General features: G+C 39.8%; 1 protein-coding gene across 6 annotated transcripts in view; it reads right to left on the bottom strand.

Moving 5' to 3' along the window:
• MID1 (midline 1) overlaps positions 1 to 26363 on the bottom strand; it is a 398682-nt gene that overhangs the window by 38292 nt on the left and 334027 nt on the right. For all 6 annotated transcript variants that reach the window (XM_082447129.1, XM_082447125.1, XM_082447128.1 and 3 more), the window contains exons 6-7: positions 19511 to 19638; positions 12088 to 12231 (exon numbers count right to left, since the gene is read on the bottom strand). In XM_082447129.1, the coding sequence (XP_082303255.1) occupies positions 12088 to 12231; positions 19511 to 19638 (272 nt within the window). The remainder of the gene's footprint in view (positions 1 to 12087; positions 12232 to 19510; positions 19639 to 26363) is intronic.

The raw sequence follows: 26363 nt of genomic DNA on the forward strand, positions 1-26363 counted from the left end.
AGATATTTAATAAGAGCGTCACAATAGTAATATTTAATAAGAGCGTCACAATAGTAATAAAACAACAGCCACAGAAAACAAACTTACAGTTACCAAAGGGGAAGGGACAAATTAGGAGTTTGGGATTAACATATGCACACTACTCTATATAAAACAGATAATCAACAAGCTCCTACTATATAGCACAGGGAACTCTACTCAATAGTCTGTGATAACCTATAAGGGAAAAGAATCTGAAAAAATACATATATGTATAACTGAATCACTGTGCTGTGTACACCTGAAACTAACAACATTGTAAATCAACTATACTCCAATAAAAAATTAATTAAAAAACAGAACAAAACGATGAGCTTTTCCATTGCCTAGGACAATCCACTCATATTCCTAGACCTCTGTCAACAGCAGTCCGGCACAAATGCAAACAATAACAGCAGTCAGCAGAATCAAATGAGAATCCTATCAGTGTTCCTATAGGAACAGTGTTTACACTGTTCCTATTTAATTGCATATGTTACAGCGAAATGAGTATTGTGGTCAAAGAAAGCAAATGTAAAAATGTTTCAATAAACTTTACATCACTGTACAACCCCAAAGCTGGGTTGAATGTGGTGGCGGAATGCTTTCAGCAACATCATAAAGCAGATGTCTGAAATTGCTGCAAACTGCAACTTGGCTTACAATCCAAAGTCTTAACCCAACAAAAAAAGATTTAATGTTTCAGAAAACTTTTCCAAACCAAAAAAGGGACCCTGACCATCCTGATTAGCTTGTGAACAAGTCACTAATTATTTTACTTGAATATTAAAAGAACAAAATGTTTATGGAGTAGTAAAATTTGATTGGATAACTTTACCCTGGGACAATCTGCTTTGATGAATGCTAACTCTAACTATTTAGGCGTACCTTTATATTATTACTACGGCCAAGGTCATAACTGAGAGGTTGATTACAAATGCCAAGAAAGCAACATCGACTGTTCTCTTTTGGGGGCTGCAGTTAGTGGGATGCCTCGGAGTACACCATTATTGCATTGCTAGTGTTGGTCTAGTGCCAGCACCACTTAACTTCTTGCATATGGTGCCAAGCGCCAGACTTCTCTGCCTTGATACCCCACTGTGTTGAGACCGTTGACCAGGTTTTATTCATCACTTTATGAAACAAACATCCATATAACTGTCCTGACTGAAACTTCTACTTTTCTCTAAATTCGTTTCCAATCATCTTTGAGGGGATGCCAACATTCACCTTCTCCAATTCAGCTTGAAGTATTAAAGCAACAATGGAACTTGGAAGATGATTAGTTCATAATACAATAATTGAGTAGTTCTTAATACAATAATTGAGTTTTGTGATTTTTGTACTTTTTTTCTCTCATTCACAGTGGGTCAGAAGCATCTCCCTACATAATGCTGCTCCTTACAAGCTCCTAATTACATTTGGGACTTCAGAGCCTTGTACAGTAACTAACTGCCTGTCATCTTACAGTAAAACATCATTATGTATAAAACATTATGCAACACGGACACCCTTCAGAGAGGCTGCACACCAGCTTCTAACACCCTTTGTTTCTTTGAACAGATTGGACATAAGTGAACATTCTTTTCCTTCTTCTCAATACAAATAGTATATGTTTAATAACTTTCATGAATGTTTTCAAAATAATGACTAAAATAAATTAAATACAGATAACTACTACTTTGCCACGAAGGCTTGAAGACACAGATCTTTTGACTTTTGCCAATAATAAAAATAATAGGCTGCTGGGAGAAGGCTCCAATTGAAGATTTTCAATGATGCATTAAAAGTAGTTTTGGAAAAAACTGTAAAATTGAATACATATCTATTTCTCAATAAGCAATTCATTAACATCTGTAGTCATAAGCCTGTTCATAAAAATGAAAAATAAAAAATTAACTGTCATTAATTTTGCATTTGAGTGCATGAATTTGATTGATTAGAGAGAGTCTTTTTATAAGATTAAAAAGCTCCATAGATAGTATCTAAGTTCTCCTTCACTGAAGTCGCTTGAGGGCAATTAACTAGAATTTATTATGACAAGTGAAGGAACTGTGACCTAGGGACGGTAAAAGACTGCCCAGTGGCACAAGGAGCTACAGCCTGCTTTGGAGTATTCTTTCTCCTTCTTTCCAGTAGAGTTTGTACTCTTAGATCTTATCATTCAATAGAACATCTGCAAAGGATAGTCCTTTCAAATGGTAGGATAGAAGAACAAACAACATGCAAGGAAGACCTTTCACAGGAAGACTGTGTAAAATGCCAGCATGTAGATAATCCTGGCAAATTGCACGACTGACCTTTATCATATGACAAAAAATATAATGACGGGTGAGTCTAGGCTATATTTTTGTAGGAACAGTAACTTTGAATAGCTAAGTGCTAACACTGGCAAACACAGGGCTAAGACCTTTACTTTTAGTATCTCAGCCATGTGAAGTTAAAACATTACCTCTTCTTACAGATGAAGAAACAGAGGATGTTCAATAATTTGCCCCAAATTATAGAGCTAGTGACGTCCAAAGCTGGGATTCAAATCCAGAGCTCCCTCAATCACTACAACTATGCATAATAGTTAAGAAAAAAATTATCTCTGGCCAAAAAGCACATGAAAAGATGCTCAACCTCACTAATTATTAGAGTAATGCAAATCAAAACTACAAAGAGGTACCACCTCACACTGATCAGAATGGCCATCATCAAAAAATCTACAAATAACAAGTGCTGGAGAGGGTGTGGAGAAAAGGGAACCCTCCTACACTGTTGGTGGGAATGTAAATTGGTGCAGCCACTATGGAGAAAAGTATGGAGGTTCCTTAAAAAACTAAAAATAGAACTATCATATGACCCAGCAATCCCACTCCTGGGCATAGATCAGGAGAAAATCATAACTTGAAAAAAAACACGCACCCCAGTGTTCACTGCAGCACTATTTACAACAGCCTGGACATGGAAGCAACCTAAATGCCCATCAACAGAGGAATGAATAAAGAAGATGTGGTACATATATACAATGGAATATTACTCAGCCATAAAAAAAGAATGAAATAATGCCATTTGCAGCAACATGGATGGACCTAGAGATTATCATACTAAGTGAAGTAAATCAAAGAGAAAGACAAGTACCATGTGATATCACTTCTATGTGGAATCTAAAAAAAAATGATACAAATGAACTTACGTACAAAACAGAAACAGACTCACAGACTTCAAAAACAAACTTGTGGTTACCAAAGGGGAGAGGTCAGGAGAGGGATAGATTAGGAGTTTGGGATTAACATCTACACACTACTATATATACAACAGATAACCAACAAGGACCTACTGCACAGCACAGGGAACTCTAGTCACTAGTCTCTAAAAACCTATGAGAAAAGACTCTGTAAAGTAATGGATATATGAATCTGTAAAGTAATGGATATATGTATCTGTATAACTGAATCACTTTGCTGTACACCTGAAACTAACACTGCATTGTAAATCAACTATACTCCAAGATAAAATAAAGATTAAATTACAAAAGAAGAAATAATCTGAGAATGTTTACATCTCAGTTACCTTTAATCTAAATTTATTCTTGCATTGTTGCAATTTGATCCTGTAGGCATTGGGACTTCACTATACTGCTTTAATGGACATTAAAGAGACAAACAAATGCTGATACTAACAAGCTGACTAGAGTACCCCAGTTAGATGAACAACTGCAGTTTCACTGGTTTCCATCTGTCCTGGGAGAACAGGCCTTTTCAGCATCTACGTTTTAAATAAGGCAGATCTTGCACTGTATAGCACAGAGAACTCTACTCAATATTCTCTAACAACCTATATGGGAAAAGAATCTGAAAAAGAATGGATATATGTATAACTGAATCACTTTGCTGTACACCTGAAACTAACACAACATTGTAGATCAACTATACTCCAATATAAAAAAAAATTAAAAATACTAGATAAACAAGGACCTACTGTATAGCACAGGAAACTAAATTATCTTGTAAGAACCTATAATGGAAAATAATCTGAAAAAATAACTGAAACTTTGCTGTACACCTGCAACTAACACAATATTGTAAATCAACTACACTTCAATAAAAAAAATTATAAGAACAACAACAACAAAAGGCAGGTCTGTAATCTTCGTTAAGCCATGTGCATTTATTTTCTTGTGGCAACTGCTTTCTGGGAACAAATCCCCTTCTCTGGAATCACCCAACATAAAGCTCTAATTTCAGTAGTATTGTTGTTGGATTTCTACAGGTGTGGCCTTTTCTCATCTATTCCATTCATGTGTCTTATTTTGGTATTCTTTTCCATGCCAACAGCATGGAAGTCAAGTTAGTTTAGTTACCGGGGAAACCCTAAGTTTCAAGCAACAGGTATCCTGCTTTCATTTTGGGGATGGAGTGAAGCACTGGTATCGAGCTAAGGTTCTACAATAGATGGTCCTCTGGCTCCACTCCCCTCCTTCTTGCTGTATCCACGCATTTTGTTTGCTATGTAACCTTGCAGGCCTCTCATTCTGACTCCAGGCTCACTCGTGGGAATGGGTCTGGCCAATGACATGTCAGCTAACATGACAAAGACAGACAGAGGCTTGAAAAGCATGTGGGCAACTGGGCCCACCCTTCTGCCTTCACCTCTGCCATCCCCTGGAGAACATGCTTGCGCTAGACTGCAGGAGAGAGCTGTCCAGCCGTGGAGATGCCCCAGTTGTCAGCCTGACCTGCGAGGGAGCCTGACCAAGTTCAGCAGGTTAGCTGACCCCCAGCTGACTCCAGATGCACAAACAGGAAGAACTACACCTGTAAGGGTTTGAGTCCTGGTTCTATTTCTCTATCTTCATGTCTCACCGTCTCCCCTTCCTCACTCAACTCTCTAGCCAGGCTTAATTAGACGAGATCTCCCACTACACCCTGCCACCTTCTGTCTCTATAGGTTTGCTTAACATGGCTGTCTGGTATGCCTTTACTGTACTGATAGGTACCCACTCTCTTTCAAGACTTAGTGATCACTTGCCCCAAGACCTTTTGGTTGTACCACTTCTGCCCTCTCTATGCTTTCTACCTACTCAGGCAGCTTGCCAAAGCCATTCTCAACGTTTCATGATTTTCCCTTTCACTCCAAAATTATACATTCTTACAAGATTTTAATAAAAGCTAAGTAAGATTTTAAGAAAAGCTTCCAAGGCAGGCTGATTAAGGAGTGAAAGCTCAGAGGGGTCAGGAGGGGAAGCTGGGAAAAGGGGATCTAGGGAGGGGGAGCCATTTGTTGGTATGAGTCACTTCTACTTTAGCCCCTTAGAAGTGTGGGTCTTTCTACATCACTCTTTTAATTACTCCTAAATCAAATTTCTATTTTAAGCATCATGTGCCTCAGAATTACTTGTGCTAGGAAAGAACAGTGTAGTTAAAGAAAGGTTTATATAATAAAAGCAAGGTTGATATGGATTTATTCAGAACATTTCTTTGTTGAAAAGTGACTGCTATTCTATCCTATTCTACTTTGACATATTCTATTTTTATTTGCTAAAGAAGCTTTCAAACTCGCTCCCCTAAAAATACATTTCTTCTCGTCCTTTGCCATTTACTTAATTCAATTTAAATAACTGTGGGGTGAGAGGGAGTGCTTCCTCTATTATCATCTCTCTGACCAGCTACTTTGCTGCTATTCAAGATCATCAAATTGTCTCCGATACTATCTCATGGGCCCCAGTGAGAGAGGGGTTTCTCTGTGTTTCAAATAAGGTCTAAAATTCTTCCTAGGTGGGGGCCAATTGTTAATATTTCAGATGATGGCCCTGCTCGCCTCTGAATGAGACCAGGTATTTGGTATTCTTTGGCTATTCATATTATTAAATCCTTTTAAAAAAATGTGAAACAGATTCCAGAGACAAGATGGCAGAGTAGAACTTGAGCTCACCTCCTCTCATGATAACACCCAAATCAAAACTGCTGAACAACTATTGACAAAAAAGACTACGACCTACCAAAAAAGATATTCTACATCCAAAGACAGAAGAAGCCACAACAAGACAGTAGGAGGGGTGTTTCTGCGATATAATCAAATCCCATGCCTGCCAGATGGGTGACCCACAACATGGAAAATAATTATATTGCAGAGGTTCTCTTACAGAAGTAAGAGTTCTGAGCCCCACTTCAGGCTCCCCAGCCTGGGGGTCTAGCATCAGGAGGAGGAGCCCCCAGAGCATTTGGCTTTGAAGGCCAGCGGGGCTTGAGTGCAGGAGCTCCACAGGACAGGTGGAAACAGAGACTCCACTCTTGGAGGGCGCACATAAGGTTTCCTGTGAACTGGGACCCAGGGCAAAGCAGCAACTCCATAGGAGCCTGGGTCAGACCTACCTGTGGGTCTTGGAGGGTCTCCTAGGGAGTTGGGGGTTGGCTGGGGCTCACCGTAGGGGCAAGGGCCAGAGGCCCCAGGAAATATTCATCGGCGTGAGCTCTCCCGGAGATCGCCATTTTGGCACCGAGACCTTGCCCCACCCCACTGCCCGGTTCCAGTGCTGGTACACGTCAGGCCAAACAATGAACAGGGTGGGAACACAGCCCCACCCATCAGCAGACAGTCTGCCTAAAGTCTTCCTGAGCACAAAGTCTCCTCTAAATGCACCTCTTGACATGGCCCTGCCCACCAGAGGGACAAGACCCAGCTCCACCCACCAGGGGGCAGGCAACAGTCCCTCCCACCAGGAAGCCTGCACAAGCCTCTGGACCAATCTCACCCACCAGGGTGCAGACACCAGAAGAAAGAGGAACTACAAACGTGCAGCCTGAGAAACAGAGACCACAAACACAGACAGTTACACAAAATGAGACAGCAGAGAAATATATTCCAGACAAAGGAACAAGATAAAACCCCAGGAGAACTAAGTGAAGTGGAGATAGGTAATCTACCTGAAAAAGAATTCAGAGTAATGAATTAAAAAAGAAAAAGCAATGCAAACACAACACTAAAGACAGTCATCAAATCACAAGAGAAGCGAACAAAAGAGGAAGGGAAGAAAAAAGACCTACAAAAACAAATCCAAAACAATGAACAAGATGGCAATAAGAACATACATATTGATAATTACCTGAAATGTAAAAGGATGAAATACTCCAACCAAAAGACATAAACTGGCTGAATGGATACAAAAATAAATCCCGTATATATGCTGTCTACACGAGACCCACTTCAGATCTAGGGACACATACAGACTGAAAGTGAGACGACGGAAAAAGGTATTCTACGCAAGTGGAAATCAAAAGAAAGCTAGAGTAGCAATACTCATGCCAGACAAAATAGACTTTAAAATCAAGACTGTTACAAGAGACAAAGAAAGACACTATATATATACAATGATCAAAGGATCAAGTCATGAAGAGGATAAAACAATTGTAAATGTATATGCACCCAACAAAGGAGCACCTCAGTATATAAGGCAAATGCTAACAGCCATAAAAGGAGAAATCAACAGTAACACAATAATAGCGGGGGACTTTAACACCCCACTTACATCAATGGACAGATCATCCAGACAGAAAATCAATAAGGAAACACAGGCCTTAAATGACACATTAGACCAGATGAACTTAATTGATATTTATAGAATATTCCATTTGAAAGCAGCAGAATACACATTCTTCTCAAAGGCACATATAACATTCTCCAGGAGAGATCACAATGCTGAGCCACAAAGTGAGCCTCAGTAAATTTAAGAAAATTGAACTCATATCAAGCATCTTCTCCGACTACAAAGCTATTAGATTAGAAATCAACTACAAAAAAACCCCAAAAAACTGTAAAAAACACAAACACGTGGAGGTGAAACAATATGCTACTAATCAACCAATGGATCACTGAAGAAATCAAAGAAGAAATGAAAAAATACCTAGAGACAAACGAAAACAAAAGCCTGATGATCCAAGACCTACGGGACACAGCAAAAGCAATTTTAAGAGGGACGTTTATAGCAATATTATCTCACCTCAGGAAACAAGAAAAATCTCAAATAAACAACTTAACCTTATGCCTAAAGCAACTAGAGAAAGAAGAAGAGACAAAACCCAAAGTTAGTAGAAACCATAAAGATCAGAGCAGAAATAAATGAAATAGAGACAAAGAACACATCAACAAAATTGATAAACCTTTAGCCAGACTCATCAAGAAAAAAAGGGAGAAGGCTCTAATCCATAAAATTAGAAATGAAAAAGTTGAAGTTACAACAGGCACCACAGAAATACAAAGGATCATAAGAGATCCTACTATTGGCAACTCTATGCCAATAAAATGGACAATCTAGAAGAAATGGACAAATTCATAGAAAGGTACAATCTCCCAAGACTGAACCAAGCAGAAATAGAAAATGTGAACAGACCAATCACAAGTACTGAAATTGAAAATGTGATTAAAAAACTCCCAACAAACAAAAGTCCAAGAGCAGATGGCTTCACAGGCGAATTCTATCAAGCATTTAGAGAAGAGTTAACACCTATCATTCTGAAACTATTCCAAAAAAATTGCAGAGTAGGGAACACTCCCAAACTCATTCTACGAGGCCACCATCACCCTGATACCAAAACCAGGCAAAGATAGCACAAAAAAAGAAAATTACAGGCCAATATCACTGATGAATATAGATGTAAAATTCCTCAACATAATACTAGCAAACCAAACCCGACAATACAGTAAAAGGATCATATACCATGATCAAGTGGGATTCATCCCAGGGATGCAAGGATTCTTCAATATCCGCAAATCAACCAATGTGATACACCACATTAACAAATTGAAGAATAAAAACCATATGATCATCTCAATAGATGCAGAAAAAGCTTCTGACAAAATTCAACATTCATGTATGATAAAAACTCTCCAGAAAGTGGGCACAGAGCCTCAATATAATAAAGACCATATATGACAAACCCACAGCTAACACGATACTCAACAGTGAAAAGCTGAAAGCGTTTCCTCTAATATCAGAAACAAGACAAGGATGCCCACTCCCACCACTTTTATTCAACATAGCTTTGGAAGTCCTAGCCACGGCAATCAGAGAAGAAAAAGAAATAAAAGGAATACAAATTGGAAAAGAAGAAGTAAAACTGCCACTGTTTACAGATGACATGATACTATACATAGAAAATCCTAAAGATGCTACCAGAAAACTACTCGAGCTCATCAATGAATTTGGTAAAGTTGCAGCTTACAGAATTAATACACAGAAATCTCTTGCATTTCTACATGTTAACGATGACAGATCAGAAAGAGAAATTAAGGAAACGATCCCATTTACCATCATATCAAAAAGAATAAAATTCCTAAGAATAAACCTACCCAAGGAGCCAAAATACCTGTACTCGAAAACTGTAAGATGCTGATGAAAGAAACTGAAGATGACACACACAGATGGAAAGGAATTGGAAAAATCAATATTGTTCTTGAATTAGAAGAATCAATATTGTCAAAATGAGTATACTACCTAAGGCAATCTACAGATTCAATGCAATCCCTATTAAATTACCAATGGCATTTTTCACAGAACTAGAACAAAAAATTTTTTAATTTGTATGGAAACACGAAAAACCCCGAATAGCCAAAGCAATCCTGAGAAAGGAAAACAGAGCTGGAGGAATCAGGCTCCTTGACTACAAAGCTACAGTCATCAAAACAGTATGGTATTGGCAGAGAAACAGAAATATAGATCAATGGGACAGGATAGAAAGTCCAGAAATAAACCCACGCACCTATGGTCAACTAATCTATGTCAAAGGAGGCAGGAATATATAATGGAGAAAAGACAGCCTCTTCAATAAGTGTTGCTGGGAAAACTGGACAGCTACATGTTAAAGAATGAAACAAGAACATTCTCTAACACCATACACAAAAATAAACTCAAAATGGATTAAAGACCTAAATGTAAGACCAGATACTATAAAACTCTTAGAGGAAAACATAGGCAGAACAATCTTTGCATAAATTGCAGCAATATCTTTTTGGATCCACCTCCTGGAGCAATGAAAATAAAAACAAAAATAAACAAATGGGACTTAATTAAACTTAAAAGCTTTTGCACAGCAAAGGAAACCATAATAAGCAAAACAAAAGGACAACCCACAAAATGGGAGAAAATATTTGCAAACAAAGCAACTGACAAAGGATTAATCTCCAAAATATACAAGCAGCTCATGCAGATCAATATCAAAAAAACAACCCAGTGAACAAATGGGCAGAAGATCTAAAGAGCCATTTCTCCAAAGAAGACATACAGATGGCCAAAAAGCACATGAAAAGATGCTCAACATCACTAATTATTAGAGAAATGCAAATCAAAACTACCATGAGGTATCAGCTCACACGGCTCAGAATGGCCATCATTACAAAGTCTACAAACCATAAATGCTGGAGAGGGTGTGGAGAGAAGAGAACCCTCCTAGGCTGTTGGTGGGAATGTAAATTGGTACAACCATTATGGAGAACAGTATGGAGGTTCCTGAAAAGAACTAAGAATAGAACTATACCATATGATCCAGCAATCCCACTCCTGGGCATATATCCAGAGAAAACAATAATTTGAAAAGATACATGCACCCCAGTGTTCACAGCAGCACTATTTACAATAGCCAAGGCGTGGAAGCAACCTAAATGTCCATCGACAGAGGAGTGAATAATGAAGATTTGGTACATATACACAATGGAATAGTACTCAGCCATAAAAAAGAATGAAATAATGCCATTTGCAGCAACATGGATGGACCTCGAGATGATCATACTAAGCAAAGTAAGTCAGAAAGAGAAAGACAAATACCATGTGATATCACTTATATGTGGAATCTAAAATATGACACAAATGAACTTCTCTAAGAATCAGAAACAGACTCACATAGAGAACAGACTTGTGGTTGCCAAGTGGGGGTGGGGGTGGGGGCAGGGTAGGGATGGAGTGGGAGTTTGGGATTAGCAGATGCAAACTAGTACATACAGAATGGATAAACAACAAGGTCCTATTGTATAGCACAGGGGACTGTATTCACGATCCTGTAATAATCAGTCATAAAAAAGAACGAAATAATGCCATTTGCAGCAACATGGATGGACCTAGAGATTATCATACTAAGTAAAGTAAGAAAGAGAAAGACAAGTACCATGTGATATCACCTCCATGTGGAATCTTAAAAAAAATGATACAAATGAACTTGTGTACAAAACAGAAACAGACTCACAGACTTCAAAAACAAACTTAGGGTTACCAAAGGGGAGAGGTCGGGGGAGGGATAGATTAGGAGTTTGGGATTAACATCTACACACTACTATATATACAACAGATAACCAACAAGGACCTACTGCACAGCACAGGGAACTCTACTCACTATTCTCTAATAACCTATATGAGAAAAGAATCTGTAAAGTAATGGATATATGTATCTGTATAACTGAATCACTTTGCTGTACACCTGACACTAACACAACACTGTAAATCAACTGTAATATAAAATAAAAATTAAAATAAAAAATAAAGTGACATAGACCCAAAGTCAGTAACAAAAAAGATTCTGAAATAACCCTCAGAAAAGAAAACTAAATGTATGATATAATGACTAAACCATATAACTCCCACCCAGAAAGTGCTGTTAACCCCATGATCTCCCCATGTTTTTCCAATGGTGCTACTCCCCTCCCATCCAAGAGGTAACCATCATCCTGACTTTTATTTATAGTTTTTACACCTATGTATACATCTCTAAACACAAGAGCTTTTTATCTTTAACTTATGTATGTACAAATAGACTCACAGTGCATTCATCCTTTGGTTTCCTGATTCCTTTAACAATATGTTTGTAAGATTCATCCATGTGGTTTGCTAGAGATCAATAATTTTCAATGCTATTTGGCCTGTTATTTTTCCTAGCACAGTACGAGTGAGTGCTACCATCTTCTTGGTTAGGAAAGACAAGCCAATAAATATTGTGTACTCTTTCCGTCCTTGTCTTCCCTTGATATTTAAATTCAGAAATGCAATTGATCTGAAAACAGTCACCAAACAGAGAAGTCAATAGGGTGTGCGATACTCACTCACAACATTGGCTTGTCCGGTGAATATGGTGTACTGGAGCTCGTAGGAAACCACACTGAACTCGTCATCGGAGGTCCAGTGAACGGTGATGGTGTCATAGGAAGCCGTGCAGAGCTCTTCTCTAATTGTGGGAGGGTTGGGAGCTGTGGGGAGCAAGATGGTCATCAGCAGAGAAGCAGACACCTCTGGGATACATTTCAAAGGAGATGTTTGACAGTCAAAGCAGGCCTTTTAAAATATATCCATCAGAACTACTAAACTAGAGATGGTGATCCCAATCCAAAGAACATTTGGTTGGCTGGTTATCACTGTGATTTTTCCCAGGTAGTGTGACTTCAGCCAGCCAGTATCTTATCTCTATTTATCATGAAAGCACGTTTAGAAGGGTAAGCAAACAAGACTCTCTTATTCATGAAAGAAAACATGTTAAACAAAAAGTAAACAAGATGAACTCTTGTCATTTCATCCCCATTGTGGGGATGGCAAACTTTTTCGGTAAAGAGCTAGATGGTAAATATTTTAGGCTTTGTGGGTCATCTGGTCTCGGTTGCAACTACTCAACTCTGCCTTTGTACCATGAAAGTGGCCAGAGACAAACTGTACTCAAATAGACCTGGCCAGGTTCCAGTAGAACTTTATTTACAAAAACAAGTGAGGACCAGATTTGGCACGTGAGCCAAAGTTAGTCAACCTCTGAGCTACAAGATGCCACGTATTTTTATATTCAGGCACCCAACTGAAAAAATACTGATGTTTGTTATCCCATAACATATCAGTCAGATAATTGTTTGAAAATTTTCTTTCATTACATGTTTTGATGCCTTATAAAAATGTATTAGTGTGATTCTGTTTTCTTCTCATTTTTTCAGCTGATAGGTGAGATTTCAAATTAAGAACATGATTGCCAATCAATCATATCTAAGAAGTACACTTTCCTTCCTCAAGAAAAACAGGATTCCTTGGCATTTGATTAACTTATCGTTGGGGAAGGCTGCTGTTTTATGTCTTGAACACATTCTGGAGCAGAGAAGTCTAAATCCTACCCAAATGATGATTTTAAGTTGACTTCTACTGGATTGATTTCAATAACTGGTTTTATGAGACGAGTTTGTGAGCAAGAAAAAGCCTAGGCAGTGAGTGCTTTGCACTGGCAATAATATTTTAGAGCAGGAGCTGGCAAGCTATGGCTATGGGCCAAATCTGGCCCACTGCCTGTTTTTGTAAATAAAGTTTTATTGGAACACAGCCAGGCTCATTCATTTATATACTGTCTCTGGCTGCCTTTGTGCAATAGCAGAATTGAGTAGTTGCAACCATATGTCCTGCAAAGACTAAAATATTTACCATCTGGCCCTTTACAGTCAGAGTTTGCCGAGCCCTGGTTTAAAGCGTCGATCCAGGCCTTTTTTCCCATTCTTCTGTACACCAGAACCTAACTTCAAAAGGAGAAATATATCTGCATCCGACAGATGAGGAGCAATGTTTGCTTACACTATTAGAGAACTCTTTCCTGCTTGAAACTTTGATTAGGATGGATGAGTCCTAAAGAAACCCGAAGGAGGAGGAAAGTTTATGAAAATGGTAAAATTTAAAACTTTAATTGTTTTAGTACTCTGCACTTTGCCACTTGACGATATATGCAGGACAAACATCGTACGAAGCAAGTAACTTTTATATCTGTGGCATAAAGTCAGTTAGCCCAGCTTAGTCTATTGATTATTGAATTCCACAAACATTATTGCGGCAGGCACTGCATTACGGTATGCATTAAGGGATACTACTCAGCCATAAAATGAAATAATGCCATGTGCCATGGACTTAGAGATGATCATATTAAGTGAAGTAAGTCAGGCAGAGAAAGACATATACCATATGATATCACTTACATGTAGAATCTAAAGTATGACACAAATGAACTTATCTCTGAAACAGAAAGAGACTCAAAGACATAGAGAACAGACTTGTGGTTGTCAAGGGGGAGGAGAGGTGGGGGAGGGATGGATTGGGAGTTTGGGATTAGCAGATGCAAACTATTATATATAGAATGGATAAACAGCAAGGTGCTACTGTACAGCACAGGGAACATATTCAATATCCTGTGATAAACCATAATGGAAAAGAATATGAGAAAGAATATATTGGGCTGGCCAAAAAGTTCGTTCGGGTTTTGCCGTAAGCTTGTGTATACTATCTCTATATGTATAACTGAATCACTTTGCTGTACACCTGAAACTAACACAACATTGTAAATCTACTATACTTCAACAAAGTAAATTAAAAAAAAGCGATAACTTGAAAAAAGAAAGATGTGCATTAAGATAGAAGGGCTCTACAGAGCCCTTAAAACATTCTTTCTGGAATATGACTTTATACATCTGTCTCCTGAAGTATCCACATGCAAGATTTAGTGTCATCAAAAACAGAAATATAGATCAATGGAACAGGATAGAAAGCCCAGAGATAAACCCATGCATATATGGTCACCATATCTTTGATGAAGGAGACAAGAATATATAATGGAGAAAAGACAGCCTCTTCAGTAAGTGGTGCTGGGAAAACTGGACAGCTACACGTAAAAGAATGAAATTAGAACACTCCCTAACACCATACACAAAAATAAACTCAAAGTGGATAAAAGACCTAAATGTAAGGCCAGACACTATCAAACTCTTAGAGAAAAACACAGGCAGAACACTCTATGACATAAATCACAGCAAGATCCTTTTTGACCCACCTCCTAGAGAAATGGAAATTAAAAACAAAAATAAACAAATGGGACCTAATGAAATTTAAAAGCTTTTGCACAGCAAAGGAAACCATAAACAAGACGAAAAGACAACCCTCAGAATGGGAGAAAATATTTGCAAATGAAGCAAAGAATTAATCTCCAAAATATACAAGCAGCTCATGCAGCTCAATATCAAAAGAACCACCCAATCCAAAAGTAGGCAGAAGACCTAAATAGACATTTCTCCAAAGAAGATATACAGCTTGCCAACAAACACATGAAAGAATGCTCAGCATTGCTAATCATTAGAGAAATGCAAATCAAAACTACAATGAGGTATCACCTCACACCAGTCAGAATGGCCATCATCAAAAAATCTAGAAACGATAAATGCTGGAGAGGGTGTGGAGAAAAGGGAACCCTCTTGCACTGTTGGTGGGAATGTAAATTGATACAGCCACTATGGAGAAACGGTATGGAGGTTCCTTAAAGAACTAAAAATAGAATTACCATACGACCCAGCAATCCCACTACTGGGCATATGCCCAGAGAAAACCATAATTCAAAAAGAGTCATGTACCACAATGTTCACTGCAGCTCTATTTACAACAGCCAGGACATGGAAGCAACCTAAAGTGTCCATCGACAGATGAATGGATAAAGAAGATGTGGCACATATATACAATGGAATATTACTCAGCCATAAAAAGAAATGAAATTGAGTTATTTGTAGTGAGGTGGATGGACCTAGAGTCTGTCATTCAGAGTGAAGTAAGTCAGAAGGAGAAAAACAAATACCATATGCTAACACATATATATGGAATCCAAAAAAAAAAAAGTTCTGAAGAACCTAGGGGCAGGACAGGAATAAAGATGCAGGCATAGAGAATGGACTTGAGGACACAGGGAGGGGGAAGGGTAAGCTGGGGCAAAGTGAGAGAGTGGCATGGACATATATACACTACCAGATGTAAAATAGGTAGCTAGTGGGAAGCAGCCGCATAGCACAGTGAGATCACCTTGGTGCTTTGTGACCACCTAGAGGGGTGGGATAGGGAGGGTGGGAGGGAGCCGCAAGAGGGAGGGGATATGGGGACATATGTATACCTATAACTGATTCACTTTGTTATACAGCAGAAGCTAACACAACATTGTAAAGCAATTATACTCCAATAAAGATGTTAAAAAAAAAAAGAACAGATAGAAAGCTTGGAAATAGACCCATGATACATAGAACTTGACGTACAAAAAAGGCAGCACCACCAAGGTGGCAAAGCCATCTTCATGAGGAAAGAATAGATTGCTTAGAAATTATGTTGATAAAACTGGTTTACAATATGAAGAAAAATTCAGTTAAATCCCTACCTTACACTAAATACAAAGGTAAACTTCAGATAGCTCAAAGATATAAATGGAAAAGTAAAACAATGAGGCTAATGGAAGAAGCAGAATATCTTTGTGACTTAGGATGGGGAAAGGTTTCTTAAACAAGATCCAAAAATACAAAACTTAAATCACTAAGATGTATACTTTAAATATCTTGCAATTTTATTTGTCAATTATACCTCAATAAAGCTGAAATTTTTTAAAAAATAAAAAAAATGGTAGAATTTATTAGTGGAAAAAAAAAAAGATTTAGTGCCATGTGCTGTGACTTGGATGAATAAGTGATACCGATCGAGAGATGCCTTCCATGGAGGAGGCCCAGCTGCATCGTAAAACATGCTTATTACTGTCTGTGTGGTCCCTGTTAGTGTGGGGTCACCCTGCATGGATCAGTGGAGAAATATTTATTCTCCCATCATCTAAATAGTTCATTGAATTATTTCTCCATCAACCATCGTAGAAAGATTTGGTTCTTTCTGCACTGCAATATATGATTAAATATAAAGAACACTGTGTTTGAAATAGGCAGGTAGCTGGGAGATACATGGCAGGGGCTGTAATCAGGGAGGGAATGTCACCTCTCTGGGTTATTCACTTGACATACCATTTAGAGGCATGTCAGAGGCGAAAAAAAAAAAATCTTGTTTTCACAGCCAGGCAGACTAACCCTGTTTTGATTATAAACCCAATGGGTCTGTCCTGAAAAGTCAATATCCAATTTACAGTAAACGAGAACAGCAGCATGCTGCCAATTTCAATATTCATGCAATTGGTATACCAGAACTGTTATTTTCTTGCCTCTGTCATAAACAGGACACAAGAAATGGTGGGCTAATACTCCACAAACACTTCATTTCCTGCTTACGAATGTCTGATAAACTATTTGGACTTGGCAATATCAGCCAAGCATTGTATGTTATGGCCAGGATCGATGTTATGTCTAGAAACGGTCCAAATTTGTATTGGAGGGTGACAGCTAAGAAGGCATAATAGCAGGTACCCCATATGGTCTTTAGTTTGGCATAAACAGCCATCGGGATGATATATGGTGTACACTCTACAAGTCAGTGCAAACTACTTTCACAATTTCCCCTGCAGTCAGTACTCTGGCATTCACGTAGAGATTAGAATGGGCATACGTTATTGAAATGCTGCTATTCAACAATTTTGGGGAAATGGGGAGGGCATTCTTGACAATAAGACACTGATTTTGTGCAGAATGGCCACGTGCCCGGCCAAACATTTTTCAGTCTTCTCTGCCCTTGGGCGTGACCTTATGACATGGATCTAGCCCACAAGACACAAGTGGAAGTCTGCTAGATGGATCTTCTGAGCAAGCTTTTGGTTTTCCTCATAAACAGACTTGGCTGACAGAGCTTTTGGTCATCATTTCCCATCTGTCCCTCTCTTTTTGTCTGTAACTTGGGCATAACGCTTGGAGGTGGAATAGTTAGGCAGTCACGTGGCAAGACAGTGAAGATGGCAGAGCACAAAAAGAGGAAGAGCCTGGGGTCCGAAGTCATCACTGAACCGCTGCCCAGCCCTGGACGGCAACAGAAGCCTCTGTCCTCCTGTTTCTCTGATAGGAACACTGTCTGATGGGTTTAGTCACTGCTAACTGGATTTTCTGTTGCTGTGACCACACTCATTCCCAAATGATATAAGAAAACAGGAGATTTTTAATAGGATGCCATCATAAAAAGCAGCTCAGCCCGAGAAAGGCTCACCTGCAGGGTCCAACACAGTAGCCACGAGCTCCGTGTGGCTCTTTACATTTCACTTTAATTAAAGTGAGACAAAAGTAAAAACTCACTAACCACATTTCAGATTTTCAACACAGCCCCACGTGGCTAGCAGGTACCCTACTGGACAGTGCAGTGTGTTTCTATCATCCTAGAAAGTTCTGTGGCATAGTGTTAGTTGAGGTAAATCTCAGAGTGAAAAGCTACATTCATAAATAGTTGAAATCGAGTTTGGTTTCTTACTGGACGTGCTTTTTGAGTCAACTTCTTTCTTCCTTCATAGGCATGGTATGGTGTGAAAGAATTACCTAAGATAAGAAGATGTTTCCGGGGTGACTCGCTTCCCTTGCAAATGCACAAAGGCTAAAACCGGCACCTCGGGTCCAGGCAAAGAAAAAAAAACTGATCTGGGTACAGTGCTCCTTGAACATAGAAATCCTTTGCTTTCTAGCCACAGACTGTAAAAATAAACATCACCCAATGCTCCGTCTCTCCTGCTTCCCCTTTCCCAACTGCTCTCCCACAAACACACATACACAATGAGAGTGGAGACACTGGTGCCGCGCTAAGTTAGGGATGTGGTCTCTTGAAGGTGGCACATCCTAAATTCAGGGCACAGCTGGCTTCACTGTATACGCGGAGCTTCTCTGAAGTCCCCGCGGCACCCGCGGCTTTGGATAACACAAATAAAAGTCATCTAAACAGTCCACATTCTATGAGCGAATGTGGTCAGTTCTTGCCTTAGCGGTCGACGGCTAAGAAAAATTTGGAAGCATGGTTAGGAATAGGAGTAGCCAGAGATTCCTTTTATTATGGCTGCTTTTGTTTTTTCAGCTTGACCTCACCCCCCGCCACAAAAAAAAATGCCTATCAGAAAGCACAGAACTGAAACATGGCACCAGGAATACAAGTGTGATTTTTGGGACATCTGCCATGGTGACCTTTGCCAAGATGAAATTCAGTCTTTTACTAGAAAGTATGGAGGTCTTTGGAGTCTGTACAGACCTGAGCTAAATCCTAATTCTGCCTCTCCCTAGCTATCTGACCTCCAGCAAGATGGATGACCTCTGTCGTCTGCAAAATGAGGATTATAATACTTTACCTCAATTCGATGTTGGGAAGATTAAACAAAAACAAAGAGCCAGAGCAGGGTAGATACCCCATTAGAGTTAGCCGCTAAGTTTTTCTCTGCCAAGGCACTGTGAGAGTCATCTGCCTTGCTGACATGAAATGGAAAACAGCCACGCGGGCTCATGCACCTCTCTGATGGCCAACAGACGTATCATGTGTGGTACCCACACGCCGAGAGTGCAGGAAATGGTGGTAAGTATGCTTTCAATGACCGAGATTCTCTTTTTGCCTCTGTCCCCAGTTTAGTTTTGGACTGTATTATTTTGCTTGAAAAAAAAAAACAAAAACCAAAGGAATACCACAAATGTTTTACGGGAATATTAGACTTCATTCCTAAATCAGAAGCCCACACCTCTGGTTTTAGGACACTGATCAAGTGTCAAAGTTTGTATCACTGAACATACCCAGTATTAAAGAAAACACAAAAGACAATACCTGTAAGGTAATCCAGACATTCTAGCAATTTCTTCTCTCGTGAAAAATCTAAGGCAAAGGTGTCAAATGTGTCGTTGAGGTTGATTTCAGGAATTAGCACCTGGGATGATGCCGTTGCCATGGAGACTCTATAATTGAAACAAAACAACTTTTTAGAAATGTCAAGCTGGCTTTTACCATCACTGCATCAGAGTGAAAAAATAAAACAAAAAGAAATATCATTGGGCTTCCCTGGTGGCGCAGTGGTTGAGAATCTGCCTGCCAATGCAGGGGACACGGGTTCGAGCCCTGGTCTGGGAAGTTCCCACATGCCGCGGAGCGGCTGGGCCCGTGAGCCAAAACTACTGAGCCTGCGCGTCTGGAGCCTGTGCTCCGCAACAAGAGAGGCCGCGATAGTGAGAGGCCCGCGCACCGCGATGAAGAGTGGCCCCCACTTGCCGCAACTAGAGAAAGCCCTCACGCAGAAACGAAGACCCAACACAGCCATAAATAATTAAATAAATAAATAAATAAAAATTAAAAAAAAAAAGAAATATCATTAAAAAATCGTGCTGTTTTTTTTAAATTAATTAATTTTTGGCTGTGTTGGGTCTTCATCGCTGCGTGCAGGTTTTCTCTAGTTGCGGCAAGTGGGGGCTACTCTTTGTTGCAGTGCGCGGGCTTCTCATTGTGATGGCTTCTCTTGCTGCAGAGCACAGGCTCAGTAGTTGTGGCGCATGGGCTTAGTTGCTCCGCGGCATGTGGGATCTTCCCGGACCAGGGCTCGAATCCGTGTCCCCTGCCTTGGCAGGTGGATTCTTAACCACTGCGCCACCAGGGGAGTCCAAAATAGTGCTGTTTTTGATGTAAGCTATTATATATAGGATGGATAAACAACAAGGTCCTACCGTATAGCACAGGGAACTATATTCAATATCCTGTGATAAACCATAATGGAAAAGAATATTTAAAAAATAATGTATATATAACTGAATCACTTTGCTGTACAGCAAAAATTAACACATTGTAAATCAACTACAGTTCAATTAAAAAAAATAAATTTAAAAAATGTCAAAAAATAAAACCAGTGCTCTTTTTACACGTGAGCCTTAAGAAAAATCTCAGAATGGCACAACAGGCAACACAATGCAAATGAGTATAAGCTACGAGAGAAGGCAGAGGAAGTGGGAAAACAGCGGAACGGCTTCCTCCCTTCCTTTTTACTATCGGAAAAAAATTCCCCATGGAGGCGAAAGAATATTCATACTTCACATTGCTGTATATTTAACTCTCTGGCCCCCGCACATCTAACCCCAGCGAGAAGCACATAGCTCCAGGCATTTCTTCACACATCTGTCTGGGAAACTGTTTGTTCCTTTCAGACTCGACCCTGCTCCACTTCAAAGAAGAGTCTCCCAAATTTCAAGCTGCATAAAAGGCAAAGTGAAGATTAAAAAAGAATGTTTCCAGATATTGGATTAGTTTAATCAATGACTAGCCTCTCCCTAAAATAAACATTAAAAAAGGAGTTTTTGTCAGGCTCGTTTTCATTCTCCTTGTCTTCATGTTCTTGCACCATATTCCCAGCAGATGCCATGGAAAATATACATGAGCTTTCTCACAAATTCCCCCGATGGGTCCACCGTTTCTCCTCTTCATTAAGGTTGTTAGTTAGACTTCTCGTTTATAATCTATAAAGCAAGCTATTGGTATGTACAGTCTCCTGCAACGGACTCTCACGTTGATTGGGAAAGTTATTATTAATAGCAGAACATTTTGACTAATTAACAATGCAAGTGATTCTTCTAAGAACAAGATAATTATGGGATGATGTAAACCACTTCTGAGCACATCAAACTATGCTAGACTCATAATCTTGATTTTGGTATTTCAGGAAGTTCAATAAACACCACCAAGGACCTACTATGTGTAGGATACTGTGTAGGGTACTGGGAATTTTTGAGCAAAGAAACAACCTCTAAATGATTTAGCCATAACCTAGTTACTTATTTTCTAATGAGAAGGGCATTGATGCTCATTTATACAAGACCATAGAGCTAGCTGGCAGCAGCCAGGAAGAGAATTCTAGGTCTGTACTCTTCCATTTAATCTAGAAACATTTCAACCTGGTTACACTAAAAGATAGATCTCCTCTTGCATCTCTTAATGGCTCTTAAAGTTTTGGATTTTATAAAGAAATATATCTTGGCTATAAAAATTACATCTGTGGGCACATCTATACAATGGAATATTTTTCAGCCATAAAAAGGAATGAAATACTGATATATGCTATGACATGGATGAACCCTGAAAGTATTATGATAAGTGAAAGAAGCCAGACACAAAAGGCCACATATTGTATGAGGCACTTGTATGAAATGTCCAGAATAGGCAAATGCATAGAGACAGAAGGTAAATCAGTGCTTGCCAGGGGCTGGGGGCAGGGGACAATGGAGAGTGATTACATAATGGGTGTGGGGTTTTCTTTTGGGGTGATGAAAATAATTCGGAACTTGATAGAGGCAGGAATTGTACAACACTGTGAATGTACTAAATACCAATGAATTGGTCACTTTAAAATGGTTAATTTTATGTTATGCAAATTTCACCTCAATAAAAAAGTTACACCTATGAAATGTTCGAAATCCTTAGAGATAAAGTTTCTATAATTGTACTTCTGGTGCATATTCAGTGCTATATAGGGAGGGAAGTAGAGAAGATAATCAACAAAGTAATAATTGGAATGATACTGAGATCCATACATTGAAAGTTTGAAGAGGAATAAACTCTGGAAAGAAAAGTTTCAAGTGTTTGAATGAGGGTAGAGAATCTAAATTCACCACCTGATCCTTTCACCAAGAAACAGTGACGAGCAGAGTTGTGTGATTTTATTAGCTAATTATTGCACCCAAGAGAATTGGACTAATTATTATGACAAACAACTGCTAATTCAGACTGATGGATAAAGGGATGGTTGCTAGGCAATTTTCACAGATGGTCAAACTGGACTTAAAAAACGCTTTCCTTATGACCGATAATCACAAAAACTCCTTCAAACTCAGAGATCTTAGGATTAGTCACCAAATACTCAACGAATACTGACTAAGCCCTTCAAATATGTCATTTACTGACGAGCCCAAAATATTTGCATCAATGCAGAAAGGTTCAAAGAAATGCTACAGTGCCATTTGAACTCCTCGAATAAAAATTTCAAAGTGAAACCCCAGTTATTTCTGTTTCATGATGTCCAACAGGGAGAACTGCACCAAGCTATCATGAAACAAGCACCGAACTTTCTATTGTGTTTCTCTGCTGTTTCCGCGTGGCATAGATCTTGTGCTCACCAGGTTAGGAGATCTCAAATGCTCTGAACAGATAATCTCAAGCTGGTACTTCCCCTGTCCAGTGGCACAAGCTTCTGTTCAGGTTCATCCAAAATAGATTTCATTCCCAAGTTTCTCCTGGTTCTATGGTCCACAAACAATTAACTAAACCATGCTTTAGTCAAGGGACACTGTTGACAATGCCTGACATCTTGATGGTGGGAACTTTGTAGAGTGGGAACAGAAAGGCTGAAAGTTCCTAAGCCTGGGAGGCAAAGACTGACAGCAAGACTCTTTGGAGACGACTGCAGCTTTTAACACCTACACATTTTTTCTGATAGAAGGAAAGACATTTATCTTTGGCTACAATTTCAAATTCTTAATTGGACTGACAGGCGAGCGGAGATCTGCCAAATTCAACATTTTAGGCTATGTTTTTCTTCCCCAAATCCTTGTTGCCCATCTCTTGGCCTTTCAGATAAATTGCCAAAATCCACCAGGGCCATCAGCACATGCCACTTTCTCAATTCTGTGCTTTTAGAGTCATGAGTGTGTGTGTGTGTGTGTGTGTGTGTGTGTACGGGAATATGTGTGCACATGCTTGTGGGTGTGTGTGTGTCAAGCTCGTAACACACTGGAGCAAATAAGGGCATTGTGTCCTACCTTGACACTTAATGGGGTGGGCTGCACGTTACTTCCCCTTTCTATTTTGACTTCGATGCCCCTAATCTCCATGACACTCAGTTGCTAGCAGCCACATGGGGCCAGTTTTCTGGAAGGAAGACATGTCTAGAGCTAGAGTGCTTCCAAGATTTCTGCCAAACAGTCAACACCAGGGGAAGATGCTCTACCCTTCCCCCTTATTATTCCCCCATGCCCGACCGCCTGACAATGGCACTTAAATGGGTCTCTCTCGGGCAGGTGGGCTACGACGCACATCACCATGGTTAAAACCCGGTGAGTTCTCACAGTAACAAAATGTGGTTTACTTTAGTCAGCTCAGGAATTCCCAAACGCGTTTGACCCTGGAACCTTGTTGTTTTAACACCAATTAACACCCTGTAGAACACATTTCAAAAATCACTCATCAGATGCACTCCAGTTGGTAACTGGAGTTCTCGGTTTTGTATTCTGGGGAAGTCTGTTGGATCCTTGAATTGCCTGTGGCCGTGAGGGACAGAGGAGCCATCCAGTGGAGTCCGAGTCCCTCCTAGGAACTCTGAAAAACGGTACTGTTCAGAGGGAATTTTCTTTTTATCATCCTCTTGATACAGATAATTTGCTGCTAAAAATGATTTCAATTTTAGATGTCTCATAAGTAGTAGACCAACTTTCTTATGCTTGGATTGAGTGAAGAGTTTTGCTTATTTAACATCATCTTAGAAAAGCGCACATTGAATCACACCAAGAACTATATATGTTAGCGAGGCTTGAGCATATAGTACGTTATACAACCCATTTGCATCTATTTAGTGAGTGCGAAGGAAGGAAATTAGCATTTGTTGGAAGTTCACCTTGAGACAGGAACTCAGCTAATATCTTTACTACATTATTTCATTTTATCCCTACAGCAACCATATTAGGTAGGAATAATCGGCCCTGTTTTATAGATTTGTTCACACATTCATTCAGATCAGGCAGTTTGCTATGTGCTGGGGCCATAATGGTGAAAACAAGATGGCTAGGGGTCCTGCCCGCTGGGAGCACATGAGCAAAATGAGACTCACAAGTATTAGGGAGCAGCCCCAGTGCTACCCGTAATTACTCCCGAGCAATTAGCACAGAGCCAAGCGCTTGATTCCAAAGCATATGCATCTCCTACAATGTAAAACTTGAGGCTCTCTCTCTGCTTGGGGTTTTCTGATGTTTCTGAATTGAAAAACTTGTTGTGGTCTGATTCAGCTTGTGGGCGAACATATCCACTTTAAGTGGTTTAACGATGCAGAAAAATCACATCCAACTCTCACTTTAGGAAGGCCTGCAGGATTAAAAGCTTGTTCTGGGCATTCCACCCTTGAATAGAAGAATAAAGATGGTTTAGAAATACACAGGCGCCAAAGCCCAAGGCAGACACAACAGGAAACACAACTATGAAGTCACGTTCTAGAGAAGAATGTTAAGTAATATGAAAACATACATCCAACAAACATTATGGACTGTCTACAACACTTAAGGCCTGTTTATAGGAGTCGCCAGCAATGTTATCGCAACTACTGATAGAGGTAGCTAGTATGAGTCCAGTTTTCTAAGTCAAAAATAGCTCTTGGGGACCTCCCTGGTGGTCCAGTGGTTAAGAATCCATCTTGCAATGCAGGGGACGCCGGTTCAATCCCTAGTCGGGGAACTAAGATCCCACGTGCTGCGGGGCAACTAAGCCTGCATGCCACAACTACAGAGCCCGCACTCTGGAGCCCATGCGCCACAACTAGAGAGAAGCCTGCATGCTGCAATGAAGAGCCCATGCGCCACAACGAAAGATCCTGCGTGGGACTTCCCTGGTGGCATGGTGGTTAAGAATGCGCCTGCCAATGCAGGGGACAGGGGTTCAAGCCCTGGTCAGGGAAGATCGCACATGCTGCGGAGCAACTAAGCCCGTGTGCCACAACTACTGAGCCTGTGAGCCACAACTACTGAGCCTGCGTGCCACAACTACTGAAGCCCGCATGCCTAGAGCCCATGCTCCACAACAAGAGAAGCCACCGCAATGAGAAGCCCGCGCACCGCAACGAAGACTAGCCCCCGCTCGCAGCAACAAAAGACCCAACGCAGCCAAAGATAAATAATATATAAATAAATAAATTTATAAAAAAAAAAAAAGATCCCGCGTGCTGCAAACTAAGACCCAACGCAGCCAAAAAATAAATTTAAAAAAAAAACGTTTTTTTTTTTTTTTAAATAGCTCTTGGAGAAACCCAAAGAACCACAGTCAAAAAGTGACAGTTCTAGGATTTGAACCCAGGATTCCAAATTCCAAGTCCAAGCCCAGTGCCTTTTTACTATATTCTAATTGTTGGAAAGGGAAAAGGGCTCGGGAATTGACCAAGAGGATTGACAAATAGAGACAGAAAGAGATAGGATGCAGAAACAGAGGGACAAGGGCTCCTAGCAAAATTTTACAGGCACTACGTATTCAAACTTGATGGAAGGTTAGACTTCTCATAAGCAGTGGGCCAACTTACTTATGCCTGGATTTAGTGAAGAGTTTTGCTAATTTAACATCATTTTAGAAAAGTGTACATACAATCACACGAAGAACTGTATATTGGTGAGGCTTGAGAATACAGTATATGATACAACTCATTTGTAGAAAGAGCAATCAGTCATGTTTCTGTTCTTGATGAGATGGGCTTGTGAGAGGTAGAGCTGAATGGATCCAGGTATGACCTGCTGGGTCTGAGGGAGATCACATGTGGGCATCCATGCGCTTGTGTTAGACTTCAAATGCAGGTCTTAACTTCCAGTTAAGTTCTCTCTTGACTGTTATGGGGCCACATTCTCCCCCCGTCTAGGTGAGAATTTATTCGTGTGAGACTGGATCGGATTTTTAGGGA

This window comes from Balaenoptera physalus (assembly GCF_965194825.1).
Source record: "Balaenoptera physalus genome assembly, chromosome: X".
Taxonomy (NCBI): Eukaryota; Metazoa; Chordata; class Mammalia; order Artiodactyla; family Balaenopteridae; genus Balaenoptera; species Balaenoptera physalus.